We start from the raw sequence: 22917 nt of genomic DNA on the forward strand, positions 1-22917 counted from the left end.
ACACATAGAGTCATAAAATTTACATAGGGTCATAAAATTTTCGTCCGTAGAGCGTTATGCGGACACTAGCGTAGAACTTGAACTCGCGGGAGTAACGATAGATCCTGGAGTCGTAGTCAAAACCTATATAAGGACTGACTTATGTTAATCCTGGATTGTGTAACAATGCTTGTTTTATCGGACACTCTGAGTTAGCCGCGGCTCGTTGAAGCTAGGGTAAGGGAATAGGGGGAAGGTCCTGCTACTGATGGCTGCCCTCTGGAGTGTGTTGATTGTGGTTCGGTTACAAGGTTTCGGTGTGGCTTACTTATGGGTTAGCAGGTCAATGTTAATGAAAGTACGTAAAGAAAGGCCAATGTTAAAGAAATTACGTGCTAGGTAACACTAGTTCTGGGTCTGCTAACTCAGATCGTTTGGTATTGGTTTATACTGAGTTCGATAGTTTTGCTCTACTTGGCCAGTCGGTTATTATTACCACTAATATTGCTGATTTCGGTTTGTGGGGGATTTCTAGCGACGTCTTTAAAGTCTCGCCAATCCACGTATTCTGTAAACATTGAGACGTTGTGGTGCCTCACATTACAGAACGTAACCCTGGCCTGTACATAGTGGTTTCCAACTGGAAATTTTCGGGCAACGTGGTTCTAGCAGACCCAAACTTTCATAGAGCGCAGCGTAGTGAATTTGCTGATTGGAGTCATCTGTTTTTTGATCTGCTATCAGCTGAGCAAAGCTAGCTTTGACATTCGTTTTAGATGGGTAGTTTCTGAAGGACGAATTGTCCGGCCCAGTGATTCAATTTATACTTTTTCATACCTTGCTTCCATACCATACCATTTTTTTAGACTGTACGCTGCGTGCGAGTCGCGCCAGGTGAAAGCTTGCTACAGTGCATCCTCAGGCGATATTCTATTTACGATGACGTAAGGCTCGATACCGTAAAGAATGGCTCAAAGCATTTTTTCCCTTCGCTGAAACTACTAGCTCGGTGATGAACCTCATGACTTAAACTTTGCACACATCCTTCTTTTCTTTGCTTCTGCGAATAAGTCAAGAATGCCGGGATCGGTCGACTGTATCCAATAGCTGAATAACTGATAGCATATAACTGAACTGAACCACTGATACGCTTGATCGACCTCAGCGCCAATTTCACTCAAAACAGTCGTATATTTTTTTTTCCAGTTGTCTCTGGATCCGCATAATATGAGTCATTAACGGCACCCCACTGAAAAAATTCCAGCGGTGTCAAATCGTAATTGCGGTATAGCTCCCTACGGTGGGTACTTTATCATGACCCATATTTCTTGTCAAAATTGATTGCAGTTTCGACGACACAGCATTGACTTTGAAACAAAGTTTTTAAAATTTTTAAAACGGTACTTCAAGAGAAAACATGTTTGATTTGTACCGCAGAAGCTATGACTAATCAACTGTCAAAAATTGAGTAGCTTAATATTGTTCTAAAGCTTTTTTGTGTTGTAAAAACAATGAAATTGAAAAAAGTACCAATAGATGGCCTACCCTGTGGATGATGCTTCCTTGCTACGTGTCGACGGACAACTGCAGAACTCCGCGTTGAATTTTGATGGACGCCATCCAATTATTCTTCCGAAAAGGCGAGTATCAGAATAAGAGCCTTATTTAATGTACCGTGAGCGTATATTTCTCTGCTTCAGGCGAAGGCCATCCATTTGGAGTTAGCCCGTTCTGAACGAACTTAAACGGTTTATTTGTACGCGACGTAACTTCAGACTAATTTTTGGGTGCAAAAACGAACTGATCGAGTTGAAGTGACGATTCTTCATCCAGAATAAACAAAAAAAAGCTGATGACCAGGGTGGGTTTATGAGAATAATTTACATACTGGTTGTGTTCTCTCAGAGTCGCAGGCGCTTTGCTGGTATTTGTAGTCAATGCGCTTGGGAGCTTTGTAGAGCTTTTGCACACTAGCTCATCTGTGCATTTGTGTGTATTACCCCCGTTTGATAATAGAGAATAATAGATAACTTCACTACACATAGCATTCTAATCAAGTTTTCACTTATATGTGTACTGACATTGATTTGAGCAGCATCCAATTTTACCTGCGAATAATATTTCAAATTATACAGCAGCTTTTTATAAATTTGGCTGCTATTAAAAACTAATAATAGCATATGCATAGCTAACTTAAAATATCTAATGTAGTATTTGACTTTTATTTATTTTCTATTTTTTTTCAAATATTAAATGGCTTTCAGATTTTCAATAATTAAAGTAAAATTATTTATCAATAAAAAAAGAGTCACAGAAACATTTTAGAGTTCATGTTGAGTTCACAGGCCAACAGCAAAAATGTCAAGGCATAATTTCACCTGCTCCATATCCTTCAGGATCCCCTGAAACAAAGTCCAGAACAATCATTAGGTCCATCACTCACAGTTTCCTCGCTACAACTAAGAGAAGAAATTGATCAAATTGTACCAAATATTGAATTATGAAGGCCGTGTAATTGCGTTGACCATCATTGTTTTTAGTACATTTAATTTTAAAATGAATGAATACCAACACAAATAAAACAAGAATGGAAAGCTAACTTCGGACGGAGCGGATGTTGAAATACCCTTCCAGTTAGTACTACGGGTACTACAAGGGGAGAAACGCATGATTTCATGTGCCGTAACTGTGTACACCGCTGGTAGTGCGACTATACTCTCCACGTGAGGGCGGCTGGTAACAGGTACCGGTAAGGTCATGTCTCTGCCGAGGACGCTGGCGAATCGTACTCGGGCGGGGAGAAGAACACTCCCTTCCTCAAATCACCCCAATCCAAGGTGGAACAGCATATGCCAAGGGATGCATGTCAGGGGGTGCACGGACGTTAATATGCGGAATCTGGGGGACCTGGGCCGACCCCTCAGTTTCAATCAGGCTTATCATGATAAGCGGGGATGGACGAACCCCTTCCCGCCTACTCGTGGGTCCAAAAATGAATCTAAACAAAAATAGTGGAGAACGGAACTCCCCAAGAAAGTCCGTAAATGGGATCATGGATCCGTCAATCTCCAAGGCAGATAGAGGCCAAAGAGATGCTGGGATGGCGAAGCTCCCCACTGAGGAACAACGTCCGGAGACGAGCTGCGCCGGTGTAGGGGGAGATGCCAAGGCACCGACCCCCAAAACGGGGCCCACTATGGGACCACCGAACGGTGTGGGTGGCAAGACCCCAGGGACGAGCTCCTTTCGCACCGGCGGCATCCCTAAGGAAGGCCCCGGTCCGGCGACAGATGGCCCCTTGGCTCCTACAAGGATAGGAGGAGAGCGGCCTTCATTCTCATAAGGGCAGACCCATCGGGGAATCCAACCCCGACCAGGCTGAGATCATAAAGTGGCGAGGGAAATCCTGCCTGACTTTCAGCCAGCAAAAGCGCGTGTGAGACTGGATCCGAAGAAGCCGACAGAGTAGGTGACTCTGACAAGGATAGAGCACAAAGTGCGAAGAGGCAGAGGTCGACGGACGGTGGAGCGCCCCTAGCAAAGAAAAAAATGGTGCAGACGCAACAGGATAGTAACAGATCCTTCGCAGAGGTTACTAAGGGTAGGACCAGCATTGGGGTCGTTGACAACGGCTCCAAAGATGGCCTGATTCCCAAGGAGCTTTGGCGGAGGGTGGTGAACAAGCTGCATGGGCGCTTCATGGAGGAGATGCTCAAGATCGGAGGACCTCCACCGGACTGCGAAGACGCAGGGTGGTACCAGAGGAAGAATCAAGGTGATAGCGTGCCAAGATGCGAGGTCTGTAAGCCTCTACAAGCGCATGATTGCGTCGCTTGGAGAGGTTAACCCAGGAGCCAGTCTGGAGCCGGTGGACTGGGACAAGATCCCCAGCAAACCGAGGGCCCACGTATGGCTGACAGAGGAGCCGGCGGACCCTGCTACCATACTGGCCATGCTAAAAATGTGCAATCCCACACTCCCTACGGCGGACTGGAGAGTCGCCAAGGTGGAGGAAGCAGTGGACTTAGAAGGCAGGTCGTCCTCACTTTAAATGAGGAGACTGCTAGGATCCTGGAGGGTGCTGGCAGCCGTATTAAGTACGGGTTCGAGCACGTAGCAGTGAGGATCGTCAAGTCGGATGCGAAGAAGAAGCCAGGAGGCATCGACCTGGAGACAGATGCACAAGAGCTAGACTTGGGGAACCGACCGAAGAGGTCGCCCCAGAAGGAATGTCAGATGTGGAGAAGGACATTCTGGTAGGGTACACCTCAGAAGAGAGTGACCTGGCAAGGGCTCTTGGGGGCGTCGGCATGGAGGAGGACTCACTGCTAGGCTCCGACACCGAGGCTGAGGTCACTGTGGTGGAAAATCTAAAGGATGTCTCTGACATTCCTGCAGATAAATCTCCATCACAGTAAGGTGGCATCCGCCGCCCTCCTGCTCCATCTCGCAGAGAGTGGAGCTGACGTGGCCCTCATCCAAGAACCCTGGATCCAAGGAGACAGGATTCTCGGTTTGGGGCGTCGGATTTCAGGCTGTACACAGCCGATGTAACAGGTAAAAAGCGAGCATGCATTCTCGCAAAAATGAGCCTTAACATTTTCTTGCTACCAAATTTTAGCAATGAAGATCATGTAGCCGCAGCTATAGAAGGCCAAGGCGGCCATCTAAGAATATGCTCGGCATATATGGGTCATGACCAAACAGGACCCCCACCGCACTCGCTACTTAGGCGGCTAGTGGAAGACAGCGAGAGGAGAAAAATCGACCTACTAATAGGATGCGATGCCAACGCTCATCATAGTCAGTGGGGAAGCACGGACACAAATGAGAGGGGTGAGTCAATCTTCGATTTTATCCTCAGCTCTAAGCTTCAGAACCCACCTTCGTCGTCAAGAACAGGAGAGAGGTTCTTGACATTACACTATTTTCGCACTCCCTGGCTGATGCAATCACCAGCTGGAGAGTCCTAGACAAACACTCCTTTTCAGACCACCGCTACATTGAGGTAGTCGTAAATTTTGAAAACGTCACCAAGCAATCAGTTCGAAACCCTAGGAAGGCAAACTGGGAGCATTATAAAAAGATACTCGAGAGATCCCTAGGTGAACCACCTTCAGAGACAATCGAGTCCTACGAGGGCATCAACGCCATGGTAGGAAAGCTTACTGCGACGAGCGCAAAAGCATACCATAGGGCTTGCCCCAAGAAAAGATTAGGTAGCAGCAGATCGAACACAAATGACGCGTGGGAGGCCTATAAAGCTGAACTCAGGCGGTATAACAAAGAATTGCGTAAGGCAAAGAGGGTTGCCTGGGCCAATTTCTGCACCAATATCCAGGAAACATCGGAGGCCGCCCGCCTAAGAAAGATTCTCTCTACTACAGCCCCCATCGTAGGCTATATTAAGAACACGGATGGGCGGTGGACAACCTCAAGCCAGGAATCCCTGGAGACCCTTGTCAACGCACACTTCCCGGGTTGCTCATCGGAAGAAACAACCCAGGAGATGCGTAGCCAGGGCCATCAGGGCATACTCAACTACCTACTTAGTGACAGAAATCTTAAGTGGGCAATAGAAAGCTTTAAACCCTTCAAATCTCCGGGCCCAGACGGTATTATACCGGCTCAGTTATCCAGGGCCGGTATTAACCTAAGGAAATGGATCAAGAAAATCTTCAGTACAGTCTTCACTACTGGTATGGTACCAAAGGCGTGGGTGTGCACGAAGGTTGTATTCATACCCAAGGCGGGCAAACCATCCCACTGCACCCCCAAGGACTACAGACCTATAAGTCTTCCATCCTTCCTCCTTAAGACTATGGAAAGACTCCTGAGTCTCCATCTCCAACTAACCATTAACCCAAGGGACATCTCATGCTCTCAGCATGCGTACAAAAGAGGCCGATCAATAGAAACAGCCCTGCACGAAATCACTATGATCGCTGAGCGAGCGATCAACTTTAAGGAATACGCACTTGTTGCTTTTCTAGACATAGAAGGGGCCTTCAACAACATCTTGTCGTGCTCAATCATTGATGCACTGACGGGACTTGGAATAGACGACCGATCAATTGAGTGTCGAGGCTACTCTTGGAGGTTCGACTATTCGAAGATACGTCAAGAGGGGCACCCCGCAAGGAGGTGTACTCTCACCACTACTCTGGAACGTGGCGGTTAATAGCCTACTACGATCCTTGGAGGGTGGCGGCTGTAAGATCATTGCGTACGCGGACGATGTTACTATTGCCTTCGTAGGGAAATACCCGCAAACGCTATGCGACCTAATGTCAGGGAAGCTCGAAGTTCTGTCGGCCGTCCAAGGCAGAGCTCGTGCTGTTCACCAGGAAGTACAAGATACCAAATCTAAGGCTTCCGAAACTTCTAGGGGAATCACTAGCTCTTAGCGATAGTGCGAAGTACCTAGGCATCACTCTAGACAGGAAACTGGACTGGAAGCTAAACACCGCAGATAGGACTAAGAAAGCGGCAATAGCACTCTATACCTGCCGCAAGGCGGTAGGCCTGAAATGGGGAATGTCTCCCAAGATAGTCAGATGGTTATACACAGCGATCATCAGACCAATCTTATTCTATGGAGTTATGCAGGGACAGGTTCAGGAAGACGCAGCCCATGGCGGAAGTCTGTATAACAGGCAGTCTACGCACTACGCCTAGCGACGCCCTAGATATCATCCTTGACCTACTACCAGTAGAACTGATGGGGGTAAAGATAGCCACACTGGCGGCAATAAGACTGCGAGAGGCGAATCTATGGAGCAAGAATAGTTTTGGTCACACCAGACTGAACCTACATCACTTCATGCCTGAGGGGGGCACGGACTACTGCGTGCCCATCGACCAACCCACCAATAACTACAGAATCATCATCCCCTCGAGGGAGGAATGGGACGCCCAAACACCGGGACCGGAGAGCTCCATTCACATCTACACAGATGGATCAAAACTTAACGGCCAGGTGGGAGGCGGTTACTCTTGTGAACATTTGAGCCTAAAGGAGTCCTTCAGACTCCCTGACCACTGCAGTGTTTTCCAGGCTGAAGTAGTAGCCATTAGGGAAGCACTGGAATCCCAAGCACTAAGGGGCAATCGGGATACAATATGCATCTTCTCCGACAGTCAAGCAGCCCTCAAGGCACTAGACGGATTCTCGTCCAACTCCAGGACAGTCAATGACTGTCGCAGATTTCTTAACGAGATGGCTGAACAGCATGACATCTACCTCATTTGGGTTCCCGGTCACAGGGATCACAAGGGAAACTGCGCTGCAGACGAACTAGCTAGGGCAGGGACTACCTACCCTCTCCTAACGGACAAAGAATTAGTAGGCATACCCTTGGCTACATGCAGGCTAAAGTGCAGGGAGTTTTTCGACCTGGCAGCCAATAGGAAATGGAGTAATCTCCAGACCTGTAACACTTAGGTGAAACCCTTGCCCCAGCGGTAACACAAGAAGCCCTAGCGGCTCAAGTGGAAGCGGGGGATATTCTATGACCCCCTAGCATCACCGCCTTAACCTAACCTAGGTAGCAGCATATATTATTATATATATCTCGGATCGTAAATAGTTGGCCGATCCTTATCAGAATTTCACCAACAAATTAATTTTCTAATAAAAATGATGGAAACAGCCCCAAGCATCTTTAAAATAGCAAGGTTGTGCCACTTCCGATCGTTCATCTATATGGCAGCTATAGCATATAATCGGCCGATCCTTATGAAATATTGTACATAGGATATTTTGGCCAAATATAACATGTGTGGAAAGTCTTAACCCTCTAACCTAAAAACACCAAAGTTATGGCATTTCCGATCAATCAGTTAAATGGCAGCTATAGGATATAGTCGACAGAAATTATAATACTCTGTGGGTATAAGGGTATAAAAATGGCATCTAGCAGTTACCATATTTTTGGAATACTCATCCAAAGTTGAAATCTCCGATTTTCTACATATGTTTTTGTGCTTCTTTGATTTTTTCCAAAAAATTTTCTATGGAAGATCTTTTTTCTTGACTTTTTGAAAATATGAGATTAAAAACTCCTATTTAATTGAAGAAAATATTGGATATTGATTTAATATTGAAAATATTGGAAGTATTCCAAAGATATGGTAACTGCTAGATGCCATTTTTTTTATTTTAGTTGGTGTACACTGTACATATATTTCAAAAATTAAATGAAAAACAAATTGGAAATTTTCGGCGTTTGTTATTTTAACTTTAGGGTTGATTTTAATTTATTTTTTTTTGGGACCAACGTAGTTCTACTAGGTTGATGATTTAGATTTTTTTACATTTTTCTTTAGGTACAACTAAGGCTAATGTTGGGTGCTGTGCCTACGGTTACGTCGGCTGCTTAACTTTGCATATACATATTTACAAGTTACTTTTTATATGGATTGTGCACAACCCGTTTAATTTTAAATACAATCATGGTTATGGTGTAATTTGTTATGATATCGAGGAAAGATTGCTCGCTCATTTCATCAAAATATTACTTAAGTTACGTATAGAATTATACATTCATCTGGTCAAAAGTTGTGTTAGCAATTTTGTTTCGGGAATTTAGGATTTCATTAGTTAATTTACCTATCTCAAATGTGAGGCCGCTCATGGCTGACCTTAGATTGCCTATCATCTGGGGTGGTGATTCTTCTAGCCCCGATGGTTCGTTGATATTCCAGGACGATACATATCAGAGCAAAACAGAATGCTTTCGCAAATATTCCCATGTGGAGAGCTCGGTCGACGGGAGGCTTAGAATGTAATGCTCGATGGTGATTTTCAGGGCGGCAGAATTTTGCATCTATCACTTCCCTTGAATCCTGTCATGGGTTTTTTCACGGTTGACGAATACGGTCTCGTTTGGCTTGGTCTGCTCCTTAAAAGTAATAAGACGGTAAAAAGAGAGGGTTGATCGTTGATGTCGATAATTCCTTTGTTTACTTCAGTGATCACCTTCAGTGAAAGTCACTTGGCTGAGTTCCGCAATGCACCGCTTTGCCCGCATAGAGTTCTTTAGTATATCAGTTTCCCGATGCTAGATGAGAGAAGGGTCAGCAACAACCAGAAAGATGGGTTCTTAAACAGAAGAAGTTATTTACTGACTAATTGTATTCTTTGAAACCTAATACTAAAAAGTAGTACGTTAACGGATTTACGGATAGTTTTACGAACGACGCAGACATAAAATCTCCTATTGGAGTATTGATGGGTTTTAGTTGCATTTCTCTAAACTTAGTTTTTTCTAATTCGCTGGAATATGTCGCACCTTTAGCATTGACCCTAGAAAGTCAATAATCCCTGTGTACTCCAAATGATTCCAATAGCTTCTTCATGTGTGACTGCGGGAACTTGTTGCTCATGCTGGTTGCTTCATTTGCTTTACACGCATACTCTGAAAGGCTCGCTGAGAGGTTGACTTAGGCCAACGCCGTTCACGCGTCAATGTACAAGACAGGGAAAGGAAAATGATAATCCGGAGCCTGTGTGCGGATATTTTAGATATAGTGTTTTTACATTACAACGATTCGGTGCTTATGCGCCGTTTCTGCTCTATCTATTGCTTAAGACTACTATACTACTACTATAACTAGTAGTAGAATACTACCAGTCTAACTTTTTTAAAAATTCAAAATAAAAAAAATTTTAAGTCGAGTCCTATCCATTTGTGTATTCTTGTATGTTGACTTATTAAAAAACATCAATTTATTTATTATTTTTTGATTTATTAAAGGAGCAGCAAAGGTGCCGCTCCAACGCTTCAAAGGAGCAGCAAAGGTTCCGCTCCAACGCTTCGATTGTTTCTTTATTATTCTTTTAATATATGTATTCCGCCCACAGACGGCGGAAGCAAGACGGCTAGGTATATGCTTATATATATATGTATGCTATGCTCTCTTATGCGGGAGCGCGAGGTATATGCACATGAGGTCCGTTCGTGTTACAATTCTGCCGGCGCTAGCACTTTTTGTGCATAGCGATCGGTTCATGTTTTGATCATTTAAGTTTTGTTTACACTTCAACAAAGTGTTACATTGTTTACCCTTTAATACATACTACATCTCCCTCCTTTTGGAAAATAACGTAATAATATGAAGTTATTTTAATAATAATACATTTTATTTAATACTTTTTTTTGAAAATGAAATTCCGCAAAATATTTGCATCTATGCATGGTCATACTAAATACAATTCTGAAATAAACATTTTTAGTCTATCTCTATGACCTGTTTGCTTTTTATTTTTAATTTTTGATATTATAATGTTATCTCTGTCGGAGATGAGTTAGATTTAATTTAAAATATTATTTACTGATTGATTATAAGTTAAGTGTATAGTCTAAGAAGGAATAAATGAGTATTGAAAATGAAGAGAGAATGAAGAGAGAGTAGCTTATTTGAATAAGAGCGCGGTAGGGAAGGAGAGTAAAGCCCTGCTGAGCGTGGCGCAATGATGAAAAGAAGGAAGAGGAAAGGGAAGGTAATCAAGAACAGCCATCCGAAGTGAACGGACCTAAAAGAATATCGTTGCGACTCGCTGCGCGTGGTGAAATAGAAAATGGCTGAGAAAAACGACCACCATTTCCCGACATCTCTGTCTCCTATTTCCGTTACTTTATATGGACCAGTATATTTGGGATCTAACTTATGACCGGTTTCGTTTTTTAGTAAAACTTTATCCCCCACTGATATAGTTTTTTATTTCTGTACTTATTTTCTTCTAACATAATTCTACCTCTTTTATTTGCTACTTTGAATCTATATTTACTCTCTTTAGCAGAGTCATCTATGTTATATATTGTTTCTTTGTTATCTATACTATTGAATTCTTTTGGTAAATTATTTGTTTTGCCAAATACTAACACATATGGACAATAATTATGTGCCATTGAGGGGGTCGTGTTGAAACAAAAGACGAAATATTGAAGCCATACGTCCCAGTCGGTTTTATCAACCGATATGTAAGATCGTATGTATGTATTCATTAAAAGTTCTATGACTTCTTTCGATTGTCCCAACTGTCTGGTGGTGGTGTGCGGTAGATGTTATGTTTTTCATGTTCAAATATTTGCACAAGTTGCATAAGTGAATTCTTGTATTCTGTTCCCATGTCCGTAATGAACGTCTTCATTGGACCGTACTTTAGAATAAATGATTCAATAATTGCTTTAGCGACAGTATTTGCGTTTTTATTTGTAACTGGTATGGCAACTAGATATTTTGTTAAGTCACAAATTAACGTGACTACATATTCATTGCCATTTTTTGATTTTGGTAATGGACCAATAGTGTCCACTATCACTCTGTCGAAAACATTTATAGGTGTATCAGTTATTGTTAATGGGGTCTTTGTATGCGATATAATTTTCGCTTTCTGACATTTTTGACATTTTCTTACGTACTCAGTTATATCTTTAGACATACTTTTCCAGTAATAGTGTCTTTTTACTTTGGCCAAAGTTTTCGATATGCCAGTATGACCTCCTTGAATTGAATCATCATGATATGTAGACAATATTGCTTCTTTTTCTTTTAAACTTTTTATTTGGGTCACCGGGTTGAGTAGCGCTACTCTTAATGTTTTCAATATTTTATTTCCCATGAATTTGAAATTATCTATTGAAGTATATTCAAAGATATTTTCCACGGTGCCACTTCGAGTTGGCTGATTTTATGTATACCGGTCAAATCATATTCTTCTAATTCGAGCCTCATACGTGTCAGTTTGGAACTTGGGTTGATCATTGAGAATAGATATATTAGAGGTCTGTGGTCTGTTGTAATTATAAAATGTTTTTCATAAATATATGGTCGAAAATATATGAAAAATACAAGAAATATACAAAACGATATGAAAATCGTGTGGAATTATATATTTAGTCGTATTTCAATAGAAACCAGACCTTTGGATTTCGATATTTCTTGACTTATTCCTTTTATGTCTATAATATAATTATCTTGGATGTCGTGAAAGATATCAGAAGTTTCTTTTAAAATGAATATGTCTGCACCTGTGTCTATTAGGAAGATAAATTCTTTTCCAGTAGCTACATGAATAAATGAAACGAATATATTTTGACTTAGATTAATAGTGTGAACTCTTGCGTCTTTTACTGCTGAACATTTAAAGGGTCTTGGGAGTTTTCCGATGCATTTTGGGCAACTCTGACATTGTTTGGGCAGCTATTGTTTTTGTTGTTGTGGCCTCGACTCGAGTTACCACGGCCTCTATAGTTTCCTGTATATTGTCCGCGATTTGAGCCGCGATGTGGATAGTTCCTGTAGTATAGGACAGTGTTTGATTGTCCCGTTGCTTCTGTGCAACGATTTACAAATTTTGATACGGCATCGTTCATAGTATTGAAGGTACCAGCTTGCATAATAAGTTTTACCTTATCGATTGTACAATTTTTATACCCTTGCAGAGGGTATTATAATTTTGGTCAAAAGTGTGCAACGCAGTGAAGGAGACATCTCCGACCCTATAAAGTATATATATTCTTGATCAGGATCACCTCCTGAGTCGATATGAGCATGTCCGTCTGTCCGTTTCTACGCAATCTAGTCTCTCAGTTTTAAAGCTATCGAGTTAAAACTTTGCACACGTCCTTCTTTCCTTTGCAGGCAGTATATAAGTCAGAACGGCCGGGATCGGTCGACTATATCCTATAGCTGCCATATAACTGATTGATCGGAAAAGCCATAACTTTGATGTTTTTTAAGTTAGAAGGATGAGAGTTTCATTGGATTCCTCTTTTGGCAAAATAACTCGATTTGAAAAATTTCATAAGGATCGGCCAACTATATACGATCCGCTATATATCTAATAATATAAGATGCGTGGTGCCAACTAGCGGACTGCGATTCAACTGCAAGGGTATATAAACTTCGGCTCCGCCCGAAGCTTTCCTTTCTTGTTAGTCATTGCTTTGATTGCATGCTGGGTGGAATAACTTCTGGCTAACTCTAGAGGAAGTCCATCTGTTATATATGCACCTTTTAAAGCTTTCGCCATATTCTCAACCTCTTGTGTGTACTGGTTAGCAGTTTTATTGCGCTGCTGTAGGTTCATCAGTTTTGCTGACAATACTTCTACAGTTTTGCCTTTGACGTTGCCTTTTAATCTGGAAATCACCTCAGAAATTGTTGTTTCATTCCGATAGATTTCTGGCTACACCTTTCAGCTTTGTTCTTATGATGGAAATTGCTAATTGTTCGTGCTCGCCTTTAAAGATTCTATTATTTTTATGCATCAATAAAACTTGTTAAATTTGCAGCTTTACCATCGAAAACTGGTATAAGCTTGGATGCTGTATTAATAAATTCAAGTTTGACTGTGCCATTTATTATTGTTGCATATGTTATCCTCTATTATGCTTGAACTTATCATCAGATCTGTAGAATTATCTAGATCTGGTATTAGTACAGCTGGAAGAGTAAGATTATTTAAATTTGCTCTTCTATTTCAGTTTAAATCTGTAAGTTTCCTTTGGTTCTATTTGGTCAATGTCAGTTTGTTCTGTTGATTCCGGCTCAACACCAGTTTCAACTGTTAGAGAAGTATGGTCGGTACTTATATATCTAAATTGAATTTTTTGCTTAATTGTTATTAAATTAGATCGTAGTCTGATCGAAAATTTTGATACTTGGGACCAATTATTTGATTTAAATTTTTTCTCTGGCCATGTATTAGTATTCGTGCTTCATTAAAGCAATTTACTAGTGTTTTCCACATGTTTTTTAATAGTGTTCTTTTGAATTGGCCTGTTTGAGTAAGCGATTTATACGATTTGTCATCATCGTTTTTAATTTTATTCAACTCGTTATATAACTCATTCCATTGCATTTTTGTATATGGAGAATTATTTTCGGACCACTACTATAACAAGGGTTCTGCCTAACGTTTCGTTTTCTTCTAGTACTGATCTTACCTGAACACCTGGGATGGTGCTTAATACGATCGCTTTTTGTGTTTTTGAGCAATGTATCAATGGAGAATTTGCGAAATTAAATGTTTCAATTAGAAGGTATTCTAATTGGTTGCCCAACAAATGACGCAGTTGACTTCTTTCCTGATCGTTTTGCTCATTAACGATAATGGTGGCTGCACAGCTCGCTTGACTTCGTCGTCTGTCACAAACTTTAGGGATAACTGAGCGCTTATAATGACATCCAAGGACAAGGTCTTCATGCAAAAACTCGCCGTCTGCTACGTATAGCATTGCATCAACGGTCTTCCTTTCAACGTCCATCTATATTATCACCTTTTCGGTGGTATAGAGAGCATTCATGCCAATCTCCATTTAATTTTTTTGCAACCGACTGTCAAACTAGCTTGGCTACCAATATTAATAAAGGCGTTAAATATATCACTTTTGCTGTTTAACAACTTTCTTAGATTTCGACACTAACTCCTTTTTGTTTCTTATGGCCCGACCTCTGTTTACTAAATAAGATTCGGCTGCATCTCGTAGCTGCTTCATTTTTGAAAAATGTATTGCTGCAATGCTGTTTTGCAACACTCGGTTCTGTAAACCTCCGCGAATATATCTTATAACCGCTGATTCGCTAAATCTGTACCCCACTCTTAGGACTCATATCTGGAAACAATTCACCTTCACTGTTTCTTCAGCTCGTCTGGTTGCATTAGGCATGTTGAAATGCACTTCCGCTTCTTCTGGGCTTGGTCCAAATTCATTCCTCAGCTGCCGCTTGTGACGTCCCCGATTCTTCTCGTTGTATAACATTTCCACTTGCTTGTGGCATCTCCACGTCTTTCGATTCCCCAAATTCCACTAATCGCTGACTCTGTTCTGGGTCCCGCACCTGCAAGGATGGTTTTCTTAGTGGTCAAAGGTTTTTTTAATGTCTGGATAATGATTGTTGATCAGCTGATTACACAGGGGACATTCTAAATACATTTTCATTAAATTCGTATTTTGGGATGATCTTCTTTCGAGCGACAGAAAATGGAATAAGTTACCCAAAACGCTTAAATCCAACTTAAATGGAAGTCTGACTTCAAGTCGACCTGAAGGAAGTATTCTAGTATTTTTTCTCACATAACCCCTGTTCAGGCTAAAAAATCTTTTTCGAAGATGAAATTTCCAACGACTAGAACTTTTTCAAATTGCTGTCTGTTTATTTTAGTAATTCTTCTTGAAAATTCAGGCTAGAGACTGGCGGTTGAGGAGTTTAAGATTTTTTCATATATTTTTCAAATACTATTCATCCAAGGAGAGTTTTTTAAATGATGGTGGGGTTCGCACCTTGTTTTATTTGACCTACGGACAAATACGGACCTAGGGCCAAATCTTTCACGTTCACTGATTGCTCAGGGTGCTAGCCTGTAATCCACTACAATCAAAACTAAATGAATAATCATCAATAATCACAGAGTGTAATCTCTTTGAAAAATAATGACCCATAAATCGATAACAAAGTGTCGACAAGACTCCTTAATGAGGACTTAGACGGCTAGGAAACTTTCGGGAGGCTGAACAATTTACTTAGTTGGATCGCAAAGATGAGACAATCGTTATCATATACTCTTTTTAGACTTGCGATAGCTTTTACTGTCTTGGAATGCCATTAGAGGCAGGAAATTAAATGATTAAATTTCTCGATAACAGGAATGTTCACATCTATGTCTAGTAATGTCTCGAAGAGACTTAAAACATTTTAGTATTTTACCGTACCATTAAATTTTCTTTTCAACTAACACACTCAGACAATTTCCAATTTTTACTTCACGAAAAATTTCAACTGCCTATTACGTATTTCAAAATAGGTTCCATCGCCATAGTTTCCGCGGTACACCTAAGAGAAGAAATTGATCAAATTTTACCACATATTGAATTATGTAGGCCGTGTAATTGCTCTGACCATCATTATTTTCAGTACGTATAATTTTTGAAACGTATGTATACCAACTAAAATTAAAAAATGCCATCTACCCGTTGCCATATCTTTCAAATACTCATTCAAAGTTGAAATGTCAGATTTTCTACATTAATTTTTGGTCTTCTAATCTAGTGGAGATTTTTTGCTGTTGGCCTGTGTAATCAAGGGTCGTGAAATTAAGTTTCTGTTTTTTATTATCCATTTTATACAAAATTTATTTTTTTTTAATAAGCAAGCAAAAGCAGCACAAATTTAAATATTTTATATAAATTATTTAATATGTTCAATTAATTCAATTTAAAAAAATTTTAATTTTTATTTATACAAGTTATGTAATTAGTTAATTTTAATAAAGAACGAAAACGAAAAAGGTCTACCCGGGGGTGCAAAAATGTTTATTAAGATTAGATTATCTCGAGGTTTATGAACTGGTGGTTATATAAAATTATCAAATTTCAAAAACGACGACAGATTTCTCTTCTGCACACACTTTATAATCCGCTATATTCTTGCCTTTAAACTTAAACCTTACTTATCTATTGCGGGTTTACGGCCATTACAGAAGAAATCTTTTTATACCGTTGCAGAGGGTATTATAATTTTGGTCAATAGTGTGCAACGCAGTGAAGGAGACAGCTCTGACCCTATAAAGTATATATATTCTAAAAATGTCCTTCTGTCTGTTTCTACGCAAACTAGTCTCTCAGTTTTAGAGCTATCGAGTTGAAACTTTGCAAACATTCTTCTTTTGTTGCAGGCAGTATATAAGTCGGATCTGATGGATCGGAAATACCATAACTTTGGATTTTTTTAGGGTTAGAGGGTTGGGATTTTCTACACATGGTATATTTGGCCGAAATATCTTATGTAATTTTATAAGGATCGGCCGACTATATACTACAGCTGTCATAGAACGATCGGAATTGTTGTTTTTTAAGTTAGATTCTATTTTGAACAAAATATTCTGATTTGCTGAGTTTCATAAGGATCGCCCAACTATATCCTACAGCTGTCATATAACTGAACGATCGGAAATGGGCACAACTTTAACTGAAAGGGTATATCACAACTTTACAACTTTACACTGCAAGGGTATATCAAACATCAGCTCCGCCCGAAGTTAGCTTTCCTTTATTGTTTTTAAATAATATAGAAGGCTTAAAAATTTATCTGCGTGCGCAATATTAAACATAAAAAAATAAATAGATATTTTGTTTAAGGGGGACTGTACCTTTCTTCATCGAAATGTCTAAAATTACTGGTGGTGGATTGGTGGAACATCAAAATAACATTTTTGTTAGCTTTACTAGCTTTTATAAGGTATCCCGTTTAATGTGGTGTTAGAAAAAGTCGACAAACATAATTATAAGCAAACAAGTTTTTTTATGCTGCTTTTAATGCTACCTATTGACGGCCAACTATGCGAGTTTAGTAAAGTAATAAAGTTGTGTTGACTGACGGGTTTATTCATTTAAAAACACTGATTCACTTAAAACGTGTTGGATCCATTGTAACTGCAGAAGCGAAAGTAGTCGTTTGGGAGAAAATTCATTTGCATGAAATTCCTACTATTCAGTGTCCCGTGAGGACTCTTATAGCCTCGCTGATCTTGGGCTTAACACATTTTCTGATCCTGTCGTTTGATGTATTCCATTTTTCTCTTTTAGGATGGTGGTAAAAGGGCAGTGTAATGCTCTGTACTGGTTGAATAGGGCCTTTCGGTAAAATATTGCAGGGTCCAGTGTAATTTGTTTCTCTAAGTCTAATTGCCACTTCTTTCGCCTTTTCTATGTGAACTAGTTCAGGTTTGGAAGGTTCAGTAATGCTTAGTAACGCCGCTCCTTAAACCTTTCCTAACTTCTTTATATGAATTTGTTGGAGTTCAATTCCAAGTTTTCTTAATCCATCTTTTATAATTGGGTGTTAGGTTATTTCCATAGGAAAGGGGATAAAACTTCCTCTTTTGGGGTCTTAGTAAGACCTTAGTATGGGGCGCATCTAAGTCAAGACGTCACTTTGAGAAAGATACGCAATGTATCTGTACCGCATCAAGTGTGACCACAAGCGCCGAGAGGAAATGGTTTTTTGAAAGCACTTTATTGAAAGCCATTAATACAGGATTGAGTGAACTCACAGACTTTCTAATGTTTGGCTGTGGTGTTATTTTGTATGAAATTCTCTGAAAATACTGGGGTTATTTTTTCTGAGGTTTCAAAATCGTATTAGATTTGGATTTTGAAAAGAGATGACTCTTAAAAGGAGGAATACAATTATAGGAGAAGTTAAGTACTTAATTTAAATTTTGCAAATTTGTTTCTGCAGCACAATAAATGAATTCAACGATTATCAAAAAAAAATTAATTTATGAAGTCAAGTTTTTTTTTGTGCTTGTTTTAAATAGATAACTTCTAAGCGGTTTTTGTAATGAAAAATTGGTTTGACCTGACAATAAAATTAAAAAGACACTCAATGCTGAAGACCGCTTTCATCAGTCTGTGCTTTTAAAGTCTCTTCGTATAAAACATTTATTTCCCTTTTTGACAACCAATCAACTCCAATACAATTTAATTTTATAATTTAAGTAACACACAAAAAAACAAAAACTTGGTCTCTGTGTTTCGTTTCCATAGTTCCACATCGACGCTAACTTTGCGACGCTAACTTGAAGTACTCCCAAAAACAATATATTTTTGAGGGAAAAATATCGATGTATGATACCATATTTTTCACATCCCTACTAAATTACACCTTCAAAAAATTGCAACTAAATGGACTTGTACGACGATATTGATACGAAGCCTCGATCTAGCCACATAGATGGGTGGTCATCAGGAATTAAAATGTTGCAGACGCAGCTTGCCGTAAAAAAGGCTCAGCCGATGAAAAAACCAGTAAGTTTATTAATAGTGCAACCAAGTGTGGAGTACTAGTGTAGAATATACATACATGTATACATATGTAAGTTGGTTTGATGAATAATAATTACAGTTGATGACACCCGCCGTCAGTCTTAGGATTAAACGACCCGCTGAAGCAGAATTAATTCCGTTTATGACCAATGCGGTTGCTAAACCCATTATTACGGGTACAGCTTTGGCTTTACCCTTGCTACATAATGTATCAAAGGACGATTGGGACTTTGTTGATGAATACGATCCGCAGTGGCCGAACGAGTATGAAAAGCTTAAAGAAAGGTCCAAAAGTGTCGAAAAAACCCGTAGTAGTGCAGTAGGCAATAGAGAAGATCGCGATCGAGAAAGGGAACGGAAACGAAACCGTAACGGGCGACGTGATGCTCAGAAAGACGGAAGTTCACCTCCATCTATAAAATTAAGCGGATTTGGTCTTAGACAATCTGATGAAGAAAGGTACAGTCCCCCGTTGCCGGGCTCTGTAGCTAAACTTGGTGGTGGTGCAGCTATTGCACCGCCACCGTCGCTTCAAGAAATATCTATTGAAAGTGGAGACGGATTGTCGAACGTTACCATACCATATTCTGCGAGCTCTGTAGCCGCAAAGATTATGGCTAAATACGGATTTAAAGATGGTCAAGGGTTGGGAAAATCCGAGCAGGGTATGTCTATAGCACTTCAAGTAGAAAAGACTTCAAAAAGAGGTGGCAGAATCATACACGAAAAAGATGTGTTTCTGCCTCCATCGTTAATGTCACCTCCTCCTGCTGATTCTCCGCCTGGTCTTAGTCCCAACCAACAAATACCAATGGCGGTTCCGACCGGCAATGGTCCAGAGCCAAGCATTACTGAAATCATGAAGTCACCAAGCAAAGTTGTCCTTCTTCGAAACATGGTCGGTCCAGGTGATGTAGACGAGGAATTAGAACCGGAAGTAAAAGACGAGTGCCATACAAAGTACGGGGAAGTAAACAGCGTTATAATACACGAGGCATTTGGCACAGCGCCGGAGGATGCAGTAAAAATTTTTGTGGAATTCAAACGAATTGAGAGCGCTATTAAAGGTATACAAAAATTGAAATGATTTAATTTTATAATAATAACCATCTGTTATAGCTGTTGTAGATTTAAATGGACGATTTTTTGGGGGAAGACAAGTTCGAGCACTGTTTTACAACTATGATAAATTTAAGAGTTTTCAATTGAATTAAATAAAAAATTTATATTCGTTTGTCGGTTATTGTATCATTACACTTGGACCTCGCTTTACACGTGGGTTTACGTTCCTAGAAATCCTCGTGTTAAACAAAACATGGATTCAGTACAAATTAATGGGTTACGTTCGCAAAAATGGCAACGAAAAAGAAAAAGTAAGACAGAGTTCGTGCTAAAAGAGTCCGGGTTAAGGGCTAGCCAAGAGTATATCATTGGAATATCTTTATTTATAGCTTTGGAAAGTTCAAAACGATTTAATACTAATACCGGTAATTGGTATCTGGTATCTGGCTCTGGTAATCAATAAACAAGAAACAAAAGCTTACTTCAGGCGGAGCCGAAGTTGATATAACCTTGCCGTTAGGTATCAGCTTATATTATTATATATATATCGGATCGTATATAGTTGGCCGATCCTAATGAAAATCTCACTATCAAATCAATTTTCTCATACAAATATTGGAAACAGCCCCAAGCATCAATAAAAATAGCAAGGTTGTGCCATTTCCGACCTTCAGTTATATGGCAGCTATAGGATATGGTCTGTCGATCCTTTTGAAATTTGGCAGACCGGATTATGTTGTCTAAAATGGAATCCGCGGAAAGTCCCATCATTCTAGCTTTAACAACAAAGTTAGGCCAATTTCAACCGTTTAGTTATATGACAGCTCTAGTATACAGTCGGCCGATCCTTATGAAATTTGGCAAACCGGATTACTTTGCCCACAGTACATCGGAAATTTAATAAAAAAAAATATGAATGCTTGCTTTCGCTCTCAGAGAGAATTATGATACCAAAAAGAAATCAATTATTTTATTTAAGTTAAGAAGTTTTATATTAGTTAAGAAGTTAACCCGCGGCATGCGGGTTCACCAACGTTATATTACCTCGTCAAGAGCTTTTTATACCATTGCAGAGGGTATTATAATTTTGGTCAAAAGTGTGCAACGCAGTGAAGGAGACATCTCCGACCATATAAATTATATGTATTCTGGATCAGGATCACCTCTTAAGTCGATATGAACATTTCCGTCTGTCTCTTTCTACAAACTAATCTCTCAGTTTCAAAGCTAACGAGCTTCAAAGCTTATTTTTTTGCAGGCAGTATATAAGTCGGAACGGCCGGGATCGGTCGACTATATCATATAACTGATTGATCGGATATGCCATAAATTTGGTGTTTTTTAAGTTAGAGGCCAAAAAATCTTATGTACAAAATTTTATAAGGATTATCCTATATCCTAGTTGTCATTGAACGATCGGAATTGGCATAACTTTGTTGTTTTTTAAGCTAGAAAGATGGGAAAGTCTTAAGTACCAAGGCACATTTTGATTCCATTTTGGGCAAAATATTTCGATATGCCAAATTTCATAGGGATCGGTCGTCTATACCCTATAGCTGCCATATAACTGATTGATCGAAAATGCCATAACTTCGTTGTTTTTCAAGTTAGAATGGGAATGGGAGCTTCAATAGATTCCTCTTTGGGAAAAATAATTGGATATGCCAAATTCCATAAGAATCGGCCGTCTATATACAATCCGCTATGTATCTAATAATATAAGATGCGTGTCGCCACCTGACGGACTGCGATTCAACTGCAAGGGTATATAAACTTCGGCCCCGCCCGAAGTTAGCTTTCCTTTCTTGTTATATCACTGTGGACGGAAGTCCACGAGGTGACGACCTGCATGCCTAGGCGTGCGCGAGGAAACTCTATATATAGCCGAAGAATTAAAAATTTTCTGTAGGCAACCGATCTAAATGAATGATATACCAATCGAAAGGTATTGTTTCAATTAGATAATTTTTGTCGAAACATATTCCAAAAGTTATTTGGTTTGGGAGAAATTAGGGTGAAAGTAAAAAAATTTTTTATCACTAAAGTGGGGCTGGTGGACACATTTTAGTCCCCAGATAGAATATTTTTATATATTCGCATTCTAGAGCTAAATACGCGTATTGGTACCTCAATCGACCCGATCCGACATTTCATTCAGAAGTTATTCGAAAAATTCGATTTTTTCTTCTTCTTCAAAATGAAGCCAGATTGCGTCGGTTTGTTGGTTTGTCTGTTTGCACTATTTTTAACTTAAAAATCCTGAAAAAAATCGGAAAATGTTTGTTACTATCATATGAGAAACTATTGTTCTACAACTTTTTGAAATACCTTAAGCTTACGTCAAAAAATTAAAAAAACTTTGTTAATGAAAAAATTCATAACTTTATAATTAAGAAAGATATTAAAAAGAGCTTTACACCGTTTAAATGGTTTTTTAAATATCAATTTCACTTTCTTTGAGACCAAACGTCTATATAGTACACAAAAAAAATACACTGAAAATAAACTTTTTTTAAGAAAAAAATTATTTTTCAAAATTTGGTCGACTAATCCTTTTTATATTGCACGTGGAGATAGCTTTTGAGATGACGCAACTTTTGATATATCCCTCATATCTGGCAAAATCCGTTAACTCAAGATATAGTCCTGTAAGTGCAGCTACCCATTTTGTACAGCCTCCTGTGAAGCTTATACATGTGTGTGTATTTGAATGGCAACTTTGCTTTTTGGAGTCTGCATATATTTGGTCAATACCCTAAAAAAAATGGAGTATATCTTTTCAGATTTTAGTTTATATATTTAAAAATAAAATCCAATTAAAAAAGGGCTTAAAAAGTAAAACGTAAACATTGACTCAAGTTGGACTCGAACCCAGGCCCTCCCGTGTTAGGAACCACGACGCTCTCCACTCGGCTAACCTCAAACTTTGTTGCTTGATGGCAACTTTTGATGTAATTCTACCTTGTGTTTCAGTGTCTCATGTCTTAATGAGAAGACTCAGAAGATTGGTACTTCAACCGACCCGGTCCGACATTTCTTT

At 39.6% G+C, this 22917-nt stretch overlaps 1 protein-coding gene and 1 long non-coding RNA gene across 8 annotated transcripts; one reads left to right on the forward strand and one right to left on the reverse strand.

Annotated features, from left to right (window-relative positions):
- Positions 1 to 8208: 8208 nt before the first annotated feature.
- On the reverse strand, positions 8209 to 17963 carry LOC116655238. Of its 5 annotated transcripts, XR_006507422.1 has the most exons (6): positions 15889 to 15961; positions 15513 to 15822; positions 14619 to 14829; positions 9273 to 9486; positions 8960 to 9082; positions 8209 to 8882 (listed from the first exon to the last, which is right to left on the reverse strand). It is a non-coding gene; the product is annotated as an uncharacterized LOC116655238 (long non-coding RNA). The 5 variants fall into 5 exon arrangements; XR_006507423.1 differs by lacking the exons at positions 15513 to 15822; positions 15889 to 15961 and adding an exon at positions 17138 to 17963; XR_006507425.1 differs by having other exon boundaries at positions 8209 to 8876; positions 15513 to 15968.
- A 628-nt stretch (positions 17964 to 18591) lies between these two features.
- Positions 18592 to 20049, forward strand: LOC6498703 (splicing factor 45). Of its 3 annotated transcripts, none has more exons than XM_014904639.3 (3): positions 18592 to 18797; positions 18895 to 19882; positions 19944 to 20049. In XM_014904639.3, the coding sequence occupies exons 1-3, from the start codon at positions 18675 to 18677 to the stop codon at positions 20027 to 20029; spliced, it is 1197 nt and encodes a 398-aa protein (XP_014760125.1). In that variant the 5' UTR covers positions 18592 to 18674; the 3' UTR covers positions 20030 to 20049. The 3 variants fall into 3 exon arrangements, with proteins under 3 accessions (XP_014760125.1, XP_044572064.1, XP_001965872.1); XM_044716129.1 differs by lacking the exon at positions 19944 to 20049 and having other exon boundaries at positions 18593 to 18797; positions 18895 to 19480; positions 19608 to 19828; XM_001965836.4 differs by having other exon boundaries at positions 18594 to 18797; positions 19935 to 20049.
- Positions 20050 to 22917: the final 2868 nt, after the last annotated feature.

This window comes from Drosophila ananassae, chromosome 3R (assembly GCF_017639315.1).
Source record: "Drosophila ananassae strain 14024-0371.13 chromosome 3R, ASM1763931v2, whole genome shotgun sequence".
In the NCBI taxonomy this organism is placed as follows: Eukaryota; Metazoa; Arthropoda; class Insecta; order Diptera; family Drosophilidae; genus Drosophila; species Drosophila ananassae.

Excerpts from the sequence above, each read along its gene's own strand:
- LOC6498703 (XM_001965836.4), top strand. The coding sequence starts at position 18,675 with ATGGACTTGTACGACGATATTGATACGAAGCCTCGATCTAGCCACATA. Across the intron at positions 18,798-18,894 it reads CTCAGCCGATGAAAAAACCA|TTGATGACACCCGCCGTCAG; the intron begins GTAAGTTTATTA and ends TAATAATTACAG. Across the intron at positions 19,883-19,934 it reads AATTGAGAGCGCTATTAAAG|CTGTTGTAGATTTAAATGGA; the intron begins GTATACAAAAAT and ends CATCTGTTATAG.